We start from the raw sequence: 18,622 nt of genomic DNA on the forward strand, positions 1-18,622 counted from the left end.
CCTTCTAAACTCTTGCAAACTCCTACTCAACCATGAAAACTCTGACTCATTTTTTCATAGCAGCTTAAATAACATCTTCATGAATTCTCCCCACCACACCCTACCCCTGGCTTAGGATTTATCGGTCACTCCCTACCCCTCCATATTCTTGTAGATGGTTTTTCCAAAAATCCATTCCTCTTTCTCCCACATTTGGGTGCCTCTCACACACAAGCATTAGGAAAGAATGCCTCTGGATCTTATTTTTTCAAAATGAAATATTTAATTAGCTGCTCTGAAATGGATTTGTTCTCGAACTATTAATCTACTTAACTTGCACAACTTCCCTTCTGCACTTGCCGTTTTAAGGTTTTTTTTAATTTTTTATATTTATTTTCTTATCTTGCCTGGTCTTATCCAATCATGGAAATCTCATTTTCTTGCCATATTTTTTTAAGGGTAGGCTAGATACAGCCCAGTTATGGTTGGTGAGTTCTAATGTGATGTCTTCTAGGAATATACTGGAAAAATGTTCCTATTTTATAATAAGAATCACAGGTCACCCTGAGGATGGCAGAACAGGAAACGGAAAATAACCCTTGTCCTTGATGATAGTATTGATCTTAAAATCCTATTTGGCTTTTTAAAACCAAAGGTATCTGCTGCCATTTTTTTTTATGATTCTACAATTATTTTCTGAGGGATCCTCTCCCCATCGTATGTGAATTCTCCAAGAACAGAGACACCTGGTCCTGTGTTTTAATCCTGACTTGAGATGTTGTCTGTTGTTTGTCACTCAATGGACTTTCAATAAATGTTTGAAAAGACAAAATAATAAGGGAACTGTGACTTTAAGGCCCTTTGCTACCATGGCAAACTCTTAAAGAGAGTATTAGCTACGTGAAAGGAATGTAGATCGGAAAGATGGAGCCAACGTCACAGTCTGATGACTTCTTACTCTCTTGTTGCCCTATCAGCAGATACAGTGGGTCCCAGCACCAGGGCCAAACTGGTAAAAAGATCCAGAGTGATCACATCGGCCTCTGCTGATCCAAGAACTTCCTAAGGTCCATGGTATGAGATTCAGGGAGCCAAAGTCTCAGTGAGCTCATGGGCTCGGCCCACCAAGGTCTTGTAATGTTTACAATCTGTGGGACAGTGAAATGGCAGCCTTGAGCCGAAAGCTCTTCCAGGGTTTATTTGTTTTGAAGGTGAGACTGCTTTCGTTTTCTTTTCTTTCTTTCTTTCTTTTTTTTCATTTTAGGTTTGAGATTTTAAACATATGACGTCTTGCTTCACATAGTTTCTATGGAAAGGGAGACAGTATATTTGAGGATGGAAAAAGTAATTACTCTGCCAAAACTGTCTTTAACGAATGCTAAACGACTGGGCAAATTCATTCCATTTTCCACCTTCTCACATATCTGAAAAAACTAGTCTCTGCCAGTTTCACCGCTGGTACAATATTGGTCATACACCATTCAAATTTTCATTTGTCATAGAATAACAATAATAACAGCACTAAACACAGTAACAACAGTTTGAGTATTTGCAATCTACAGGTCTTTCATATGTACCATTTCATCGGATCCTCAGCCCTGCCTTCATAGCCAGGACATCCTCATGTTATAGACGGGAAGGCTAGAGATTCATGAATCATTAGTGACAAAACTAAAAATCAACCTTCAATTTTCTGATTTCTCAGAAACTCAGAAGTCTCAGAAAGACACTCTCTTCACCATACACTGGCTTACATCTGGAAGCACCAACAATTATTTTTATCAGACTCAACCTAGTTTATAAACAGGAGACTCTTCACAAGGTAGAGATTTAATCACCCCAACAGAGATGAAGCGATTTTACCAATGACATTTTCTAAGACAAACAAAAACAGTAAAATAAAAACAGAATATGAAGCAACTTCATTCTGCTGCTAAAGTAAAGCTTGAACTGCTGAATAAATAGGAGAAGGTGTCAGGAGTTCAAATTAAACAAAATTAAGGTGAATACACAAATAAGAAAATATAAAGTAGCAAAATGTTTTTGGTTAAAATTCAACCAGTAGGAAAATATTAAGACATTATTTACAGATTAATGAATAAACCAGAAATCTGAATGTTTGGGTATAGAGCTATTAGACTAATGGTCATGAAATTCTTTCTCTTGCTTCCAGCGAAAAGGGCTCGCAGTTTCTGATGGCGTGAGAGGTGCACACCGCACATATAAGGCAAGTGGAACGTGGCTGAAGACAAAAATTTTTAGCCAGCTGGGCTATAAAAAAATGCCATTTTGTGCCATGCAGAGACGATCGAGTGTAACATAGTATTTGAAAAAATATTTTAAAAAGCCTGTTGAATATAAAACATTTAAAAACGGCTGTGTTCACATCAGAATAGCATGTCAGAGAAACCAGAACTGAACAGGCAACTCTTGTCCTAAGAGTATATTCAATAAATGAAATGCTTTTAAAATTCTAAATACAACCTATATATATACTCAAGGAGAACAGACTGTTTGTGTGACTCTTTCACAATAAGATCCTTGTTCTGTTCCTGGTAGTTAACAAGTCCTACAGCTTTAAAATATAATAACCAAACAAATGTCTGTGTGTGAGAGAGAGCTGATTTGGAATTAACTTACACTTTCAAAGTCAGCTCTTCAAAAATCAAAACTAGAGCATCAGTTATTACTCTTTCTTCAGAATAAAGGAAACATAAATGAATTCCAGTAAAAATATAGTCCTTAGTAAGATTTACATAGCCAAAAAAATGCATTATGTTTTGAGAGCAGCTTTATCTGACTGATTGAATCACAGGAAAAGTAAGATAAATATAATAGTTCTGATTTTTTTATGTTCTAGCCTAACTTAAGATAATTTTCTTATATATCACAGACAACTGTAATTTTTCCAATTCACTATGTCCTTTTTTGATTCTGGAATATTCTGTTAATAAGGAAGTCTAAATTGTGAGGCACCATTGTGTATCCTGAGCTTACAGAGTCAACTAAACGACATTCTTAGTCAATTATTTGAAAGAAGTGTATAACAAGTACAAGGTACCAATGTTAAGTCATATTATCATAAAATAGTGATCACTTATAAATTACATGTATGTGCACATATATATACATATATCTGCATATATACATATATATGCACATATCTTTATTTTTTTAAATATTAAAACTTTCCCTACTTATACTCAATAGCACACATACTGAGATGAGTAAAAGTGAAACATATGCCTGAACATCTATTAAGGTCCAGTCAGATAATTTTGAACAGTGTCGATCTGGCTAACAACAACATTTGAAACCATAGGCTTGACAGAAAAAAAATTAACTATATGAAAGACTATACTGCAAACAATAAACAAACCAGGGAATCACTAATTTATGAAGAGATTGTTCTCCAAATTTATTTGTTGGGTCTGCTATTTTTCTATTAATATAGAAAAACTAATTGGGAGTTAGTTTCCCAGTTTGGCAGGTAAAAGTCTAATTAACTAACAATGAACCTGTATATAACATTACACTAACTATCACTAATTTTTTTTTAATTTTTTTTTCTAAAATGTGAAGCCAGCTAACTGGTCTTCTTCATCTTCCGTAATGTGTAACTTTAATTTTCATATTAAATGGTTTTCATAGGTCTACTCTGTCCTTTACCAAAGTTTCTCTTAAAATGCACTCAGAGTTTAAAGCAGAAATCCAGATGTGGTCTGACTAGAAGAGAATTTAACAAGTTTCTTATCTCCTGTGATCTAAACACAATACTTCTGCTGCTTATATATCACAGACAACTGTAATTTTTCCAATTCACTATGTCCTTTTTTGATTCTGGAATATTCTGTTAATAAGGAGGTCTAAATTGTGAGGCACCATTGTGTATCCTGAGCTTACAGAGTCAACTAAACGACATTCTTAGTCAAATAGAGTTATTAGTTAAGTATTAATAAATTAGAATTTATTAGAGTTACCCTAGGGATAACATTTTTAACATTCCCTAAGCCCAGGTGCTCCCCACACCAATCAGAATGTATGGTGGTGGCATCCTGCACCCATGAAGATCTCTAAGTAATTTCTATGTGCTTCAACATTTAGAGACCACTGGGCTGAGAATTTAAGTCAATTTGGGGCATATCCCAGCTTTGTTTTGGTTAACTACATGGCGTTGAGCAAATTACTTAGCTTCAATTTCCTCATTTGTTAATAGAGCTAATAACAACATTTATACCACTAGGGTTGTTAAGAGAAAACATTAAGGTCCCTTGCTTATTAGTGTATTTTTTCCAATAATATGCACAACTGAATATCAACTTAATGAAAACCACTTGGTTTTGAGTCCACATATCATTCACTCTTGTAAATGTGTTCAATAACTCAGTAGCAACAAATGTTTTACCACCTTTTCAGTCTTGCTTTATAATCTAAAGAATAAATTGGTAAAAGTACATCTATGACTGTTGTTACAGAATAAGTTATCTTTATTACATCATTAAAACCTCTTTCATTCACGCATTCATTCATTTGGCAAGTTGTGGACCTCAGAAACCTAAGATGCTATTTTATGTTGTGAAATTCAAAAGAATTAAGATCTACAACAGTGGATTCCAGTCCATTTACACATTGTAATCACCTGGGATGATTTTTTTTAGAAATATGAATGCTTAGAACTCAATTTTGATCTACAGAAGAGGGGTGGGGCTCTTGAATATTTCTTAAACTCTGAAGGTAATGTGTAGCCAGAGTAGAGAATAACCAGTCTGGATAATTGCCAAATTGTATTGGCGTTACTTCCACAATCATAACATCATTGTGAAACACCTCAAATTTTAAACAGTTAGTTTAAACGTTAATAAAGGGGAAGCACTTCTGGAATGGAGGTCCTTACTGTTACAACAAGAACAAAGACAAAAAACAATGTTTTCAGTACTCTTGAATTTAATGAAAGGTTTGCAACAGGTGTATTTATTCAAAATTAATGGCTAAAGCTCAGTAAAAACAGTGAGCTTTGTGGCATTTAAATTATATCTGTTCCCACCTTCTCCCCAGTTCTGCAGTAGTCTTGAAAAGCAACAGCCTAGCAACCAGAGCATTGGAGGATATCTGCAGGGTAGCTGACACAAGAGTAAAGAATGGGTTTGGAGCGACCCCCCCCCACAAAAAAAATCCACATCATGGGAATGATCACTATTTGATCTAAACACCAACCCCTAGAAAAAGCTCCACAGGTTTCTCTTTAGTTTATGGGGTTCACTCGGTGAGAAAAGTCTTTTCTCATAGTGAGCTATATAAAATCAGTGGCAATTATTTAACATAAAAGCAGTAGACGGAAGTATCAGTAGGGATAAACAAGTGGCTGGCCAGGAAAATTAAATGGAAAATCTTGTAAAAGAGACATTTATAGAGGGCTTTGAAAACTTCTAACATATTCTTTAAATCTAAAATGCCAAGTAGAGAGCTATGTGCATGCTCAGAAAAGACATGAGATGACCCTAATTGCTCATCTCTGTCCGACCTTGATGTGTGAGGCATTTAAGGAAATCTGTCAAGTCATTAGTTGGCCACTGAGTGAGCACAGAACATAGTGGTCATACTAACAAAGAACACAAACGTTTTAAAATTAGTCCAAGAAAGTCACTAACAAACAATAGCAAAATCAACAAATAGCAATAACACAAATGCTGAGAATGGAGAAATATGATTTCCAGAGTTTCTACATTATATCATTTAAAATATTAAGTTTCCAACAAAAAATTATGAGTCATACAAAGAATGAGGAATGTGTGTACCAAACGGTGCCCCAGAAAGCCTGTGCCACATTGGACTCATTAGACAAAGACTTTAAATAAACTATTATAAATATGATCAAGGAACTAAAGGAAACCACGTCTGCACAATTAAAGTTTGAGTACCATGTCACAGGAAGTTATTACTCAGCATTCAAAAAAGATAAACACATGCAATTTGCTGCAACATGGATGGCGCTGGAAGGGATCATGCTCAGCGAAATAAGCCAAAAAGAAAAAGAAAAATACCGGATGGTCTCACTCATAGCAGGAATCTAGAAAACTTAAATAAGGGACCAGGAAAATGAATAACTATAAGAAAGTGAAAATCAAAATCAACAAAAAACTATGAACCAGAGACACTTTTAGGGGGGCGGGGGCGGGAGGGGAGGGATTGGGGTCAGAATGGGGGGCTGCAATTGTATGGGGAATATAACAATAAAATTTATAAAAAAATAAAAAAAAATAAAAAAAACAAAGCAAGAAGAAAACATAAAAAAAAAAAAAGGTTTTAAATGATAAAGAAAAAAATCAATTAGAAATTCTAGAGTTTAAAAGTACAAAAACGAAAGGGAAAATTTGCTTCATGGGCCCAACAATAGATTTGAGCAGGCAAAAGAGAGAATCGGTGAACTTGAAGACAGGTCAATCCAGATTATCTAATCATAAGAACCAAAATAAAATGAATGAAGAAAAAAATGTCCTCAGAAACCTGTAGAATATCATTAAGCACATCAGCATACACAGGAAAAGGAGGAGAGAGAGAAAGGGGTAGAGAGAATACTAAGAAATAATGGCAAAAGTTTCCAAAATTTGAGAAAAAATATTAACAATAACAAATTCTGAGAATAAACTCAGAGACATGTGCCTACATAGATCAAGTAAAACTACTGAAAGACAATGAGAAAATCTTGGATTTTGCAAATTGTATTTGAGAGCTGTACATGACACATTAGATCACCAGTTGATCTCTCATCAGAAAGCATGCAGACATTACCAATATGGTAGATTCAGAAAGTTCCAGATAACTGTTTCCTCTGGAAAGATCAAATGAACAACTATAGACTGGCTGAAGTAGCTTTATTGTGGCTCTGGAAACCAGGTCAGAGATATACAGCAAATAAACACCAAACCAAGGGGAAAAAATCACATTCAACACCTTAGAAAATTTCCAGGATTTTTACTGTCCCCTATCTCACCTCATTTCCAATGAGACAGTCTAGTCAGGAGGAATAGCACAATCCCAAGTTCCTTTCCTTTGGCAGAAGCAACAGAATGAAAATCATTTGCAACATTCTCGGTCTGTCTGTGAGCCACCAAGAGGCTGATTTTGTCTCATCTGATGCAGAACTCTGATAGAAAACTGTGGCAGTGCCGTATCTCAGGTGGCAGCTGTGGAAGACAGTGCCAGGCATTGCAATGCATGAAACTGTAGGGGTTGGGGTTACATTCACAGACACTGGGGGCAAGAGTTTATAGGTAGAGGAATGCAGTAGAACCTTAGGCCGCAACAAAAAGCTGGGTTAAACCTCTTTGGAAAATTAAGACAACTCCAAGTAGCTGTGATATGAGGAAATTAAAAAAAAAAAGGCAGATACTTAGGCTCAGGTAGGAAAAACGCCCAGTAAAGACCTGAGAAGAATTTTCACCTTCAACCTGAGCTAATTTTAAAAGGAATGACAGGAGTTTAGTACTAACTAGAAAAGGTTTTCCAAGTCAACCTGCAAAAACTAGGAGAAGTGACTGTTTTTTTTCCAAATGCCCAACTTTCAATAAAAGCTGACAATCATACTAGGAAACCGAAACATGGCTCGCTCAAAGGAGTAAAATACATCTCCAGAAGCCATCCCTTAAGAAGCATATATTACACTTACACAAAGGTTTTAAAATAATTGCTAAAATATGTTCAAAAGCTAAACTGACAATATCAAAACCTACAACAAAGCCACAGTAATCAAAATAGTGTGGCACTGGCATAAAAAATGGACAAGTAGAACAAAGGACTAGAATAGAGAATCAGAAAAAAGCCCTGGGTATTTTGTCAAGTAATTTTTTGATCAGGCTGCCATGAATATCAATGAAGAAAGGACAATCTTTCCAACATATGGTGTATATTTACAGCATATGTGTAACAGTTTATACCATAAACTGATTATCCATATGCAAAAGAATGAAGATCCTTATCTTATACCACATAAAACATAACTCAAAATGGATAAAGATCTAAATGCAATTCCTTAACTATAAAACTTCTAGAAGAAAAAAAAATTCCAAAGCACAATGACAGTTATTAGCATACTGAGTTTAGGTTCAGAAAGTGGACTCCAATCTAGCTCACTTCTTGAAAACAGAGGTACAAGAGGATTTCTAAACTCATGAGAGAAGGTAGGAAAACACTGCTACTAACTGTTGCCTCTGGCTACTTCTCATATGAAACTAAGTGGCTGGAGAGATGGAGAGATGTAAACTTGGAACCAGAAATTGGGGTCCCAGTGAGATCTGAGTCAGTGATGCAGTATGTGATGGGGACAAAGTGCAGTGTGTGACGCTGGAAGCTCTTGCCTGTGATGGATAGAATACAATTAATTTAGTGAGTGAGATTATTCATTTAATAAAATAACAGAAAACTGACAACGATACTTCCAAACTTAAAGAGAAATGGCTTCATAAGGAGGTATTTGTTGATACAATTTTGCTCACACGTGTTTAAAGTGTTGACTTTCCATTTTATACACTATAGCTCAGTCTCTTCTACTTCCCAAACTGCTAGCCTCCACTGTAGCCCCTTTTGGAATAGGGCCTGAGAAGGTTGAAATGGGAGAGCGGTAGCAGGGAGGAGGGGAACACAGGTGAAAGCTATAGATTTGACCTATGACTGGCGGCCCTTCCAGATGTGATCTGAAGACAGGCTTTTAACACCCTCACTTTTGTTTTGGCTCTTCATGTGTCTACTTGAAAACCTGCCATACAGAAAATATGTTATAATACAATTTACTTCAATCTTATAGAAATTTAAGAAGTGGAGAGCAGACGAAGAGCATATTTTTAATTGTTACAGGTGATAAAAATGATAGCAGATCCCAAATAGGGATTGCCTTTTGAAGAGATTTTAGATTTCTTGAACAACTGGGTAACCTCTTTGGCACACCGCTGGGGCCCAAACATTAGCAAATCAAAGCTCAAAGCTGTGTTTATGGAAGTGTTGTTAGCATGACACCACACCCCTACACACGCCTCCTCCAGGTTCCCTCTGGCTTCCTGATTGGGCATGGCTCATTGGGCAGCTGAAGTTAAACAGACGGTGATGTCAAATTCCTGTCCTGTTTGATCAGCTGTGTTCTGTCACACCTGTAGCCGGGAAGCTGGCCCATCCACACTCAGGGCTCAGCATTCCTGGCCAAAATGCCAGGCATGTATTCCAAATTCACAGAAATTAACTTTTTCTCTTCTCTTTTGGAGAAGCATTCTCAAATGTCTCTGACTGGTTTCTCTGTTTGGGACAGATGCTTTGGCTATTGGTTTTGAAATTACTAGAGATTTTCCTTCAAGATCAAAATTCAACTCTAGATGTTATTTTTTAATAAGTAGCAAAATTGAGTTTGAGATGGTTCCAAAGTCAAACAATCTCATTGATATATTAATGGATGACATATTTTTTGAATTTTCTTCCTAGTTTTATAACTAACAAGTATATTGCATATTTATTATAAAATAACTATTTCCTATCTAATTCATCAGAAGTTGTGAATATAAATTAATATAAGTTATGTGAAATGCATATGAAAAGGCAATGAATATATTTATACTTTTATTTTTGTAAAAAGATTTAAAAGCCATTAATGAAAAGAAATAGAATTAGGGAAATTAAAGACTATCTTACCACATTCACAAGGAGAACTCATATCCCAAAAAAACCCACAATGATATTTAAAAAAAGAAACATGATTGCTATACATGTAACACAATTCAAAAATTATTTCTGAATTCCTATATTTCTCAATCTCTTTTTGTTCATGGAAAGCAAATTTGAGTTGACTTTCTACAAGAGTTTTGCTTCTTAGAACAAGGAACTTAACACTTGGATTTATGCCAGATTTTATGTGGCATTCCTTACATCGTAAATTCTAATACTGAAGACATGTTCAGTCACTTTTTTCACAAAAAATGTTTTTGATCATTCAGCTTGAAGGGGACAGCTTCTCACTTCCAATTACAAATCTCTCGCACACTTCACGAGGCAATTGTTCATCTGCAACTGAACTTGTGACTCATGAATTCACTAAATAACATCACCACAGAGACCAAATCTTACCATCTCAGTCCTTCTTAGAAATCTTAATGAGAAAACAGAAAAACTCCACAAACTTCCCTAAGTCTAAAACAGGAAGCAGCTTAAATGGTACACTTTCAATTAAAATTTTTTACAAAAAAAATGCCATGAATCTTTTGTAGCTAGTTCACTTTCCTTCAACATTTTGTCCTGAAAACTGGGTAGTTTTTAACCACAGATGCTGATTTTCTCAAATATCCTTTCACATTTTATATAAGATCATATCACAAATTCATATTTCACATGATTTTCCAATCATATCCAAACATAGACAGATAATTTGAAGGTAGCAAAACATACCTTTCCATGCCATATATTTTATTTATCACTGACCAACTATCAAAAGCTCTAATATACTGGGCCTCTCCAGTGGTGCAGTGGGTTGAGCGCAGCGCTGTGAATCTGTCCGCAGCCTCTGTAGCGCAGGTTCGATTCCCCGGCTGGCCAGGGAGATTCCCACATGGCACAGCAGACCTCTCCTGCCTCACCCACTGCTCCTCTCAGCAGTATGTTTCCATCCATCTGCCTGTTCTGCTCCCTGCTCTGTCTCTGGTGAATCCTCTCTCCCTCCTCTGGCCTGCACCCCAGTTCTTGTATAAAAATAAATAAATCTTTAAAAAAAAAAAAGCTCTAATATACTGACTTTCTCCAAAATGAGGGATATTTTCCAGCTTTCTATTTGAGACACTGGTCTACTGGTGAAAATGCCAACACTTCTTACTACAAAATCCTACATTCCATTTTTTCCATGCATCTAACAACAATGCAAATACAATGCTCACATCATGAGTCTCTGAATTATCCCACCATTCATTACTGATGGCTTTGATTCTGGCTCAGTCAGTGATAGTAACCTTAAATATCTTCCAGCAAGGAAAGATGAAATACATTCACAAGAAGTAATTTTGACATCTCATATTCTTAACAGATAGATCTGAAAATCTAATGTATATGCTGTTAACAACATAAAAATTGAGTAACATTTGTTTTCAACTGTTGATATTTCCCCCTCCCTACTGTGCAGACACACACAGTACACTTAGGTACACTGAGGCTTCCCCTGCAGCTATGGCAGAGACCCTGGGTAGTGACACTTGTCTGAAGGTCTGGCTGTATTCTCCTCTTTTGCTGATTTCTGCAGCATGACTGTCAGTGCCATTCATCCAGACAAAGAAGTTACTCATTTCAAGGTGATGCCAAGTCCTATGATTTATGTTTATTCAAAAATTATTTGCAACGCCATTTTATGTGAAAAAAAATGTGGAAATTCTACCTAACAAAGTAAAAGATGATCTTCCCTAGAAAGGTGAGTCATTAATTTACCTCAATGGGGTAGAGGGGATGGAAGGGAAAGTGGGCCAAAATATCTGGCAATTCTCTTCTGGATTCCATTATTTTACCGCAAACTGAATGCCCAGCATATTCAAAAACCACTTCCTGCCTCAGAACTTATAATCTTGTCAGAAAACAAATTTAATGCACAAAAAAACAATAGAAGAATATACAAAATGCCACTTGGAAATGATAAATTGTATATAGTCAATTAGAATAATTTTTGGATGGCGATGTAAATTAAGATTAATTTTAAAATGATGTAAAATAAGTTGTCCATACACATAACCTCCACAACATAGACATTCCCGGTATCTTTACCCATATTATTCAGTCAATGCAAAGGCATTTGATTTTTTTTTTTAGTTATTTATTTATACAAGAGCTGGGGTACAGGTCAGAGGTGCAGGAGGGTGAGAGAATTCACCAGAGACAGAGCAGGGAGCAGAAACAGGCAGATGGACCAAAGACACTGCTGAGGGGAGCAACGGGTGAGACAGGAGAGGTCTGCCGCACCATATGGGTATCTCCTTGGCTGGTCAGGAAACAAACCCATGCTACAGAGGCTGCGGACAGCTTCATGAGCGGCACTTAACCTGCTGCACCACCAGGGAGGCCTGGCATTTGATTTTAAAAAATTATCATTTTATGTGCCACAAAGAAAGAGAGCACATTGCCAGATTTTATCATAGAATATTATCCTTTATTCAAGAGAAATATCTCAGCAACAAGGATCTTGAAATATCTATGTCTACAGAAAAAAATATTAATTATAACAGAAATGGGCTGAAAAGATTTTTAAAGACAATAATGCACTTTATAAATAAAGTGCTAAAAGACTTCATAAAACTTTCAGTAAAATTTGTTTTTGTTTTTTTTTTAAAGATTTATTTATTTATTTATACAAGCACTGGGCACAGTCAGAAGTGGGGAAGGGTGAGAGATTTCACCAGAGCCAGAGCGGGAAACAGAACAGGCAGACTGATGAAATACACCGCTGAGGGGAGTGGTGGGCACAGCAGAGAGGTCTGCGCACCATGTGGGATCCTCGCCGGTGGCCGGGGATCAAACCAGCGCTGCAGAGGCTGCGGGCAGCTTCGCAGCCCAGCGTTCAACCGCTGCGCCACCAGGGGAGGCCCAAAATTTTATTATTTTTAATTTATTCAACCCTTTGACCTCTTATCCCTCCCATCACTTCCTCTTAACTTCAGAAACCTCACTTCATTATTGGCATCTACTCCTTTTTTGTAAATACTTTGCTTTGTTGACTCATCTGTTATGTAAATGTCCACTGTGTGGATAAACCACATTGTCTTTATCTAACTCTCCCTCAGTGGGCACTCAGGTTGTTCCATGTCCTAGCTATTGTACGTAACTCTGCAGTAAGCATTATAGGGGGTGATGGCTTCATGTTCTCTGGATAGATGCCAAGAAGTGGGAGTACTGGGACTTAGAATATTTCCATGTTTAGTTCTGATGAATCTAGATCACTTTCCAAATTGGCTGCTTCAGTTTCTATTCCCACCAAGAGTAATAGGCTCCTCGTCCCTGCATCCTCTCCAGCACTCGTTGTTGGTGATCTTTTCAGTATGTGCCACTCTCAGAGATGTGACATGGCATCTCATTATGGTTTTGACCTGCACCTCCCTTATTAAAAGTAAAGGCCATGTATCTATTGGCCTTTTGATATCTTCTTTGGTCAATAATCTGTTGAAATCTAGCGCCTGTTTATTAATTGGATTTTTTAATTGTTAAATTGAGTGACTTGTTTAATATAACCTCGATATTAACCTCTTGATGGTTATGTAATGTATAAATATGTGATAGAGACCTACAGTGATACCGACCCCGAGGCCAGCTCCTCAGTCAAATTATCTTGTACAGTCTGGTGGCTGCCTCAGTCTCTAGGTGGTGGCTTAGCACTCTATAGCACTGCTGAGGACAATGGCTGAAACAGGACCATGAGCTGGGAATGGCTCTCTTTGCTTTTCAATATGGGGCTTTACCCTGGGTGCTTGATGCTGTTATTAAGATCCAGGTGTGAGAGCGTGCATTCGGTTTCCTTGGTGCTGTTCTGGGTGGGGTTAAGGCAGGTATTTCAAATAGCACAGCTTTAAAGATGCTGCAAATAATAGCATCTTTTATAAGGAGACACAGCTGATCTGATCTGAGTCTCCCCACTGGTGTGAACTCCAACTGTTCTAGATCAGGAGGCTGAGGTTCGAGCCAACAGTTTCCACTTTGTGCCTTTGCTACAAGAGTATCTAGCAGTGCTCCTGTTCTACACACCAGCTCTGTGCACGCCCTTCTCCAGCACAGTACTGGGTCTCCACAGTGTGCGTGCCCCTGAGCGCACAGCAGAGGAAATCTGTACAGAGGCCATCCCTTCCCCCCATGGGTGGCACTACCCTAGTGTCATGGCAAACCCAGCTTCATCACAGTTTCTCTGACCCCTTCCGGTTGCTCCGTTGTTCCTAGTGTCTGTCATACTCATCTGTTTATCTTTTTAAAAATTATTATTTTTAAAAATTTTATATATATTTTACATCATTTTTCATTTTTGCACAATGCATGCATTTTCATCTTGGTTATACTCCCCATACAATTACTGCCCCCCCTCCCCTGCCTTGTTTTGATCCTACTCCCTCCTCCCCCGTAGATTGTCTCTGGTTTATAGTTGCTTGTTGATTTTAATTTTTACTTTATTATAATTAGTCTTTTTTCTGGTCCCTTATTTAGGTTTTCTAAATCCCTGCTAATAGCTAGCCTATGGAAACAACCCAAATGCCCAAAAATAGATGATTGGATCAAGAAGATGTCGTACATATACACAATGGAATATTACTCAGCAATCAAAAAAGATAAACTCATGTAATTTGCAGCAACATGGATGGAGCTAGACGGGATCATGGTCAGCGAAATAAGCCATCTGTTCATCTTTCAGGGGTCGCTGACTGTGTTTTGTAGTAATTTCGTTTTGAATCTGTGGGAGACACCAGCCCCAGCTCTGCATTCCGCTGCTCTCTGGCCAGACCCTCATATAAATTTTTATCCAGTGTTTATTGACAGATAAGGAAAGTGGGATTTATGAAATTATGTGACTTTTCAAGGTAACAAAGAACTTGGCGTTCTTTCACTGTCCTCGTTATAACTATAAATGTTTTCTATCTAGAAACCATCAGGTGTTTCTGACAGTAGCAGGTGAATGGAGACAGTTTTATCACCTAAGAGATAAGAACAGTCGTCACCTCATCCTGATTCACCGTGGGTAAAACCAGGGAAAAGCATTGCTTGCAAATGATTTTGGCACAAATGTTCAGCATTATTTTCCGTCAGATAAATCTGACCAAAAGCCAGTCAAAAGCAATCAGTGACTTGTGGTGACATTATTCAATCTAGCACAGCAGATTCAACAAGGAATTGATTTGCAACCTGTTGTTACCTTTGCATTTTCAATACAGGGGCAGAGGGCCCACGCCGCACTGGCCTTTACGTCAGGGTGAGGGTTTTTCAGCAGGGACCACAACAAGCGAACTCCATCCAAGCGGTCAATGATCCTATTGTGAAACCCAAAACAGTGGTGGAGACTGAAATTAGTGAGGATGAAAATTTATTTAGTCTAGTCACAAAATTTGAATTCTTTCTTCTTGTGACATTATGGTTGGATGTCTCTTTTTTAAAAAACATTTATTTATTTATACATACAAGAACTGGGGCACAGGCCCGAGGTGCGGGCAGGGGGTGGGGCAAGAGGATTCACCAGAGAGAGTGGGAAACAGAACAGGCAGACTGACTGAAATACACTGCTGAAGGGAGCGGCGGGCGAGACAGGGTAGCTGTGGGTAGCTCCCTGTCTGGCCAGGGATCAAACTCATGCTGCAGAGGCTGTGTTCAGCCTCACAGTGCTGTGCTTAACCCCTTGCGCCACCAGGGAGGCCCTGGTTGGATGTTTTTGAGACATAATTGACATTTAACATATTGGTTTCAGGTGTAGAACTTAATAATTTGGTATTTGTATACAGCAGCTATCACATGAAGAGGTGATGTTATTGATTGTGCCTTATTTGACAAAATGTTTTTAAATAACAGCGGGGATATAACATGCTGTTCAATTGTTTGCTCTCTGATTTCAGTTCTAGATCTATGGCACAGAAAGCAAGCTCCATGATAATTACAATTGATATAAACTTCAAATCAATCCATGTAATTTTTTAATTAGCTGTACATAGACTGTTACCTAAATGTAAAAATACTGGTTCCTTTCATATAGTAACATCTAAATACTTTCCAAAACAAATATTTATGCCTCCAAAGTGTGCAGTTACCTTTTTTATTTGGTCTATGTTTAATTGACTTACCTTGCAGTATGACATATTTTAAACTCCTCCAGTTCTAATCTAGCATTAGGAATTAAAATCATTACACTACAGTGCATCCTTTGTTGGGCATGAATAACACATAACTTGTTTTCCATGTGTTCCCTTTCCAGCAAAACTAACATTGCAGATTATGTTATAATTACTTAAACACACTGTAATCATAACATCTTCATGACTAGCTGAAAAATGAATTATCATCAGAGTCATCTCCACACCATCTGTCTTCTGTTTATACATCAATCAGGCCAGGGAGCATAACCTCTAATTAAAGGTCCACAGAGTACTTGTCTTGGAGAAGAAGGCCAAAAAACTCTATATGCTTTACAAATATTGCTCAGAAAGATAAATTAAACTCAAAGCAGATGAAAAATGATAAGGAACATCAACATTTCTTTGATTTTTTTTAATCTAAGTTGTGCTAAACACATATAGAGTTTGGGCACAGATAACTCACTAATTTAATCTGCCATTCAAATTCTTTCTTGAAAATTGACATAAAACATCTACATGTCTTGGTTAGTTAAGATGAGCTGAACAGGGGGAAAAAGTATTTTTCCAAAGGTTTCCAAGGAGGACATCAGTTTTGCAAAACCTGTTAAAAGGTCTGTATTACATTGGTAATGTAAATAGTATATAGGAAGCACAAACTCTCTTTAGCAAATAATAAGGAAAAAAGTACATTGAGAGAGTATTTTAGCCCAAAGTTTAACTAAATAGCTTCCCATCCCTAAATCTTCATCAGTATCTTGCTGAGAGTAAACAAAGTTTTAATTTCCAATTTATGGAATCTGTAAAGAAAGACACTGAACACTTCACCATGAAGATGTGACAAACTTAAAAAAGCTTACTGTTTTGCATATGCCACTAAAAACATAATTCAAGCTGCGACCCCTGCGTCTCTGTATTTTTTCACATGCAGTTTCTTAAGGAACAGTAGGTCTGCCTTACCCTCCACAAATGTTGCAGCAAAATTTGCATTATTGAGATATTGGCTCATAAGGCTCTGGACATAACCTGTCATTAGAGTGGAAGTTGTTTAGAAGGCACTCATTTCCAGATTTTTTTAAAGGATAATTCAATATGGACTCCCTCTCCCCGCAAAATTTCATAATTAACTATAAAAATTCACTTAATTTTAAAACTAGATCTGTCCACAACGTTTTCCCCAAGTCCTAGGCAATTCACTAGCTGCTTAGTTACAACATACGAGGCCTATGACCAATACAGAATCATGATCTTCAATGAAGAAATATTATCAAAAAACATTTGCAAACGCAGGAACTCACAAAGTTGGGGTCACAAGCTTCAGGGTTTAACGTTCTCTTCCACCTCCCACATCCTCTGTATCTAGCCATTTACAGATCCCCCCATCCTTATCTATGGTTTCATTTCTGTGCTTTCAATTACCTGTGATCAACCAAGGTCCAAAAACTATATACCAGCAGGTATTTGGGGAGATAGATCACATTCACATATTTTTAATTACAGTATTGTTATAACTATCCTATTTTTATACTAGTTATTACTGCTAATCTCTTACATGCTTAGTTCACAAATGAAACCTTATCATGGGTGTGGATGCATAGGGAAAAACACACAGGCACACCTCATGCTGTTGCACTTTGCAGATACTGTGTTTTTTATGAGGCTGAAGTTTCATGGCAACCCTGGACAGAGCCAGGCTGGGGCCATTATTTTTCCAATAGCAGGTGCTCACTTTGGGTCTCTGGGTCACATTTTGGTAATTCTCGCAATACTTCAAACTTTAAAATCCATTTTTAAAATCTCTATTATGGTCATTTGTGATGTTACTATTGTAACTGTGTGATGTTACTATTGCAACTGTTTTTGGGGTGCCTCCAACCACACCCACAGAAGAGGGTGAACTGAATTGAAAAATTATGTGTTCTGATTCCCCCACCAACTGCAATTAACAACCCTACAAAACAGTCTCTAAGTGTTCAAGTAAATAGAAGAGTTGCAAGTATCTCACTTGAAACCAAACGCTAGAAATGACTGAGATGTTCTTAACGCATAAAGATGTAACTGAAATCTATAGGTATTGAAATTAGGCTGGCAATTCAGTGCAAGTAGAAACACAAATACATGTCAGAAGTAAAGGATCACTCCTGCAAGAGCAATTAGAAAAGAATTCTACTTTTCTTCTAACATGCCCAGAGTATTTATGTATTTGTCACGATATATTATTTTAAAGAGGTTATGGGAGTCTGAATTTGGAGAAAAGGTAAGAGTGTGACAACTTCTGCAAGCCTTTTCCAGAATTCCTTGATCCCAGTAAATTAGGAGGGAAATCTATCCTTTTATAATTGTATAAGCAATATGACTAGAAAAGCTCCAGATTATTATTCATACAGTAACTTGGTGTTTATCACTGTGCCAAGTAATTTTTTTAAAAGATTTATTTATTTATTTATACAAGCACTGGGTACAGTCAGAAGCATGGGAGGGTGAAGAATTCACCAGAGCCAGAGTGGGGGGCAGAACAGGCAGACTGACGGAATACACTGCTGAGGGGAGCAGTGGGCCAGACAGGAGAGGTCTGTTGCGCCATGTGGGACCCTCGCCGGCGGCCGGGGATCAAACCGGTGCTACAGAGGCTGAGGGCAGCTTCGCAGCCCAGCGCTCAACCACTGCGCCACCAGGGGAGGCCCACTGTGCCAAGTAATTTTTGAGGTAGTGAGGATTTTTCCATCATGAAGCCAAATAGAAATCCACACCCTCATGGAGTTAATATTCTTTTGGGAGAGATGAAATGAAAGAGCAATCTATTATTTTGCAGGAAATGTTGA

The 18,622-nt window shown here is 37.5% G+C and overlaps 1 protein-coding gene across 1 annotated transcript in view; it reads right to left on the reverse strand.

The window, feature by feature from the left end:
* ODAD2 (outer dynein arm docking complex subunit 2) overlaps nt 1–18,622 on the reverse strand; it is a gene marked incomplete at both ends in the record, with an annotated part of 128,600 nt that overhangs the window by 40,022 nt on the left and 69,956 nt on the right. Inside the window, one exon of the mRNA XM_084254063.1 lies at nt 14,876–14,990. Coding sequence (XP_084110189.1) covers nt 14,876–14,990 — 115 coding nt within the window. The remainder of the gene's footprint in view (nt 1–14,875; nt 14,991–18,622) is intronic.

The sequence above is a fragment of the Talpa europaea genome (genome assembly GCF_964194135.1).
Source record: "Talpa europaea genome assembly, chromosome: 14".
Taxonomy (NCBI): Eukaryota; Metazoa; Chordata; class Mammalia; order Eulipotyphla; family Talpidae; genus Talpa; species Talpa europaea.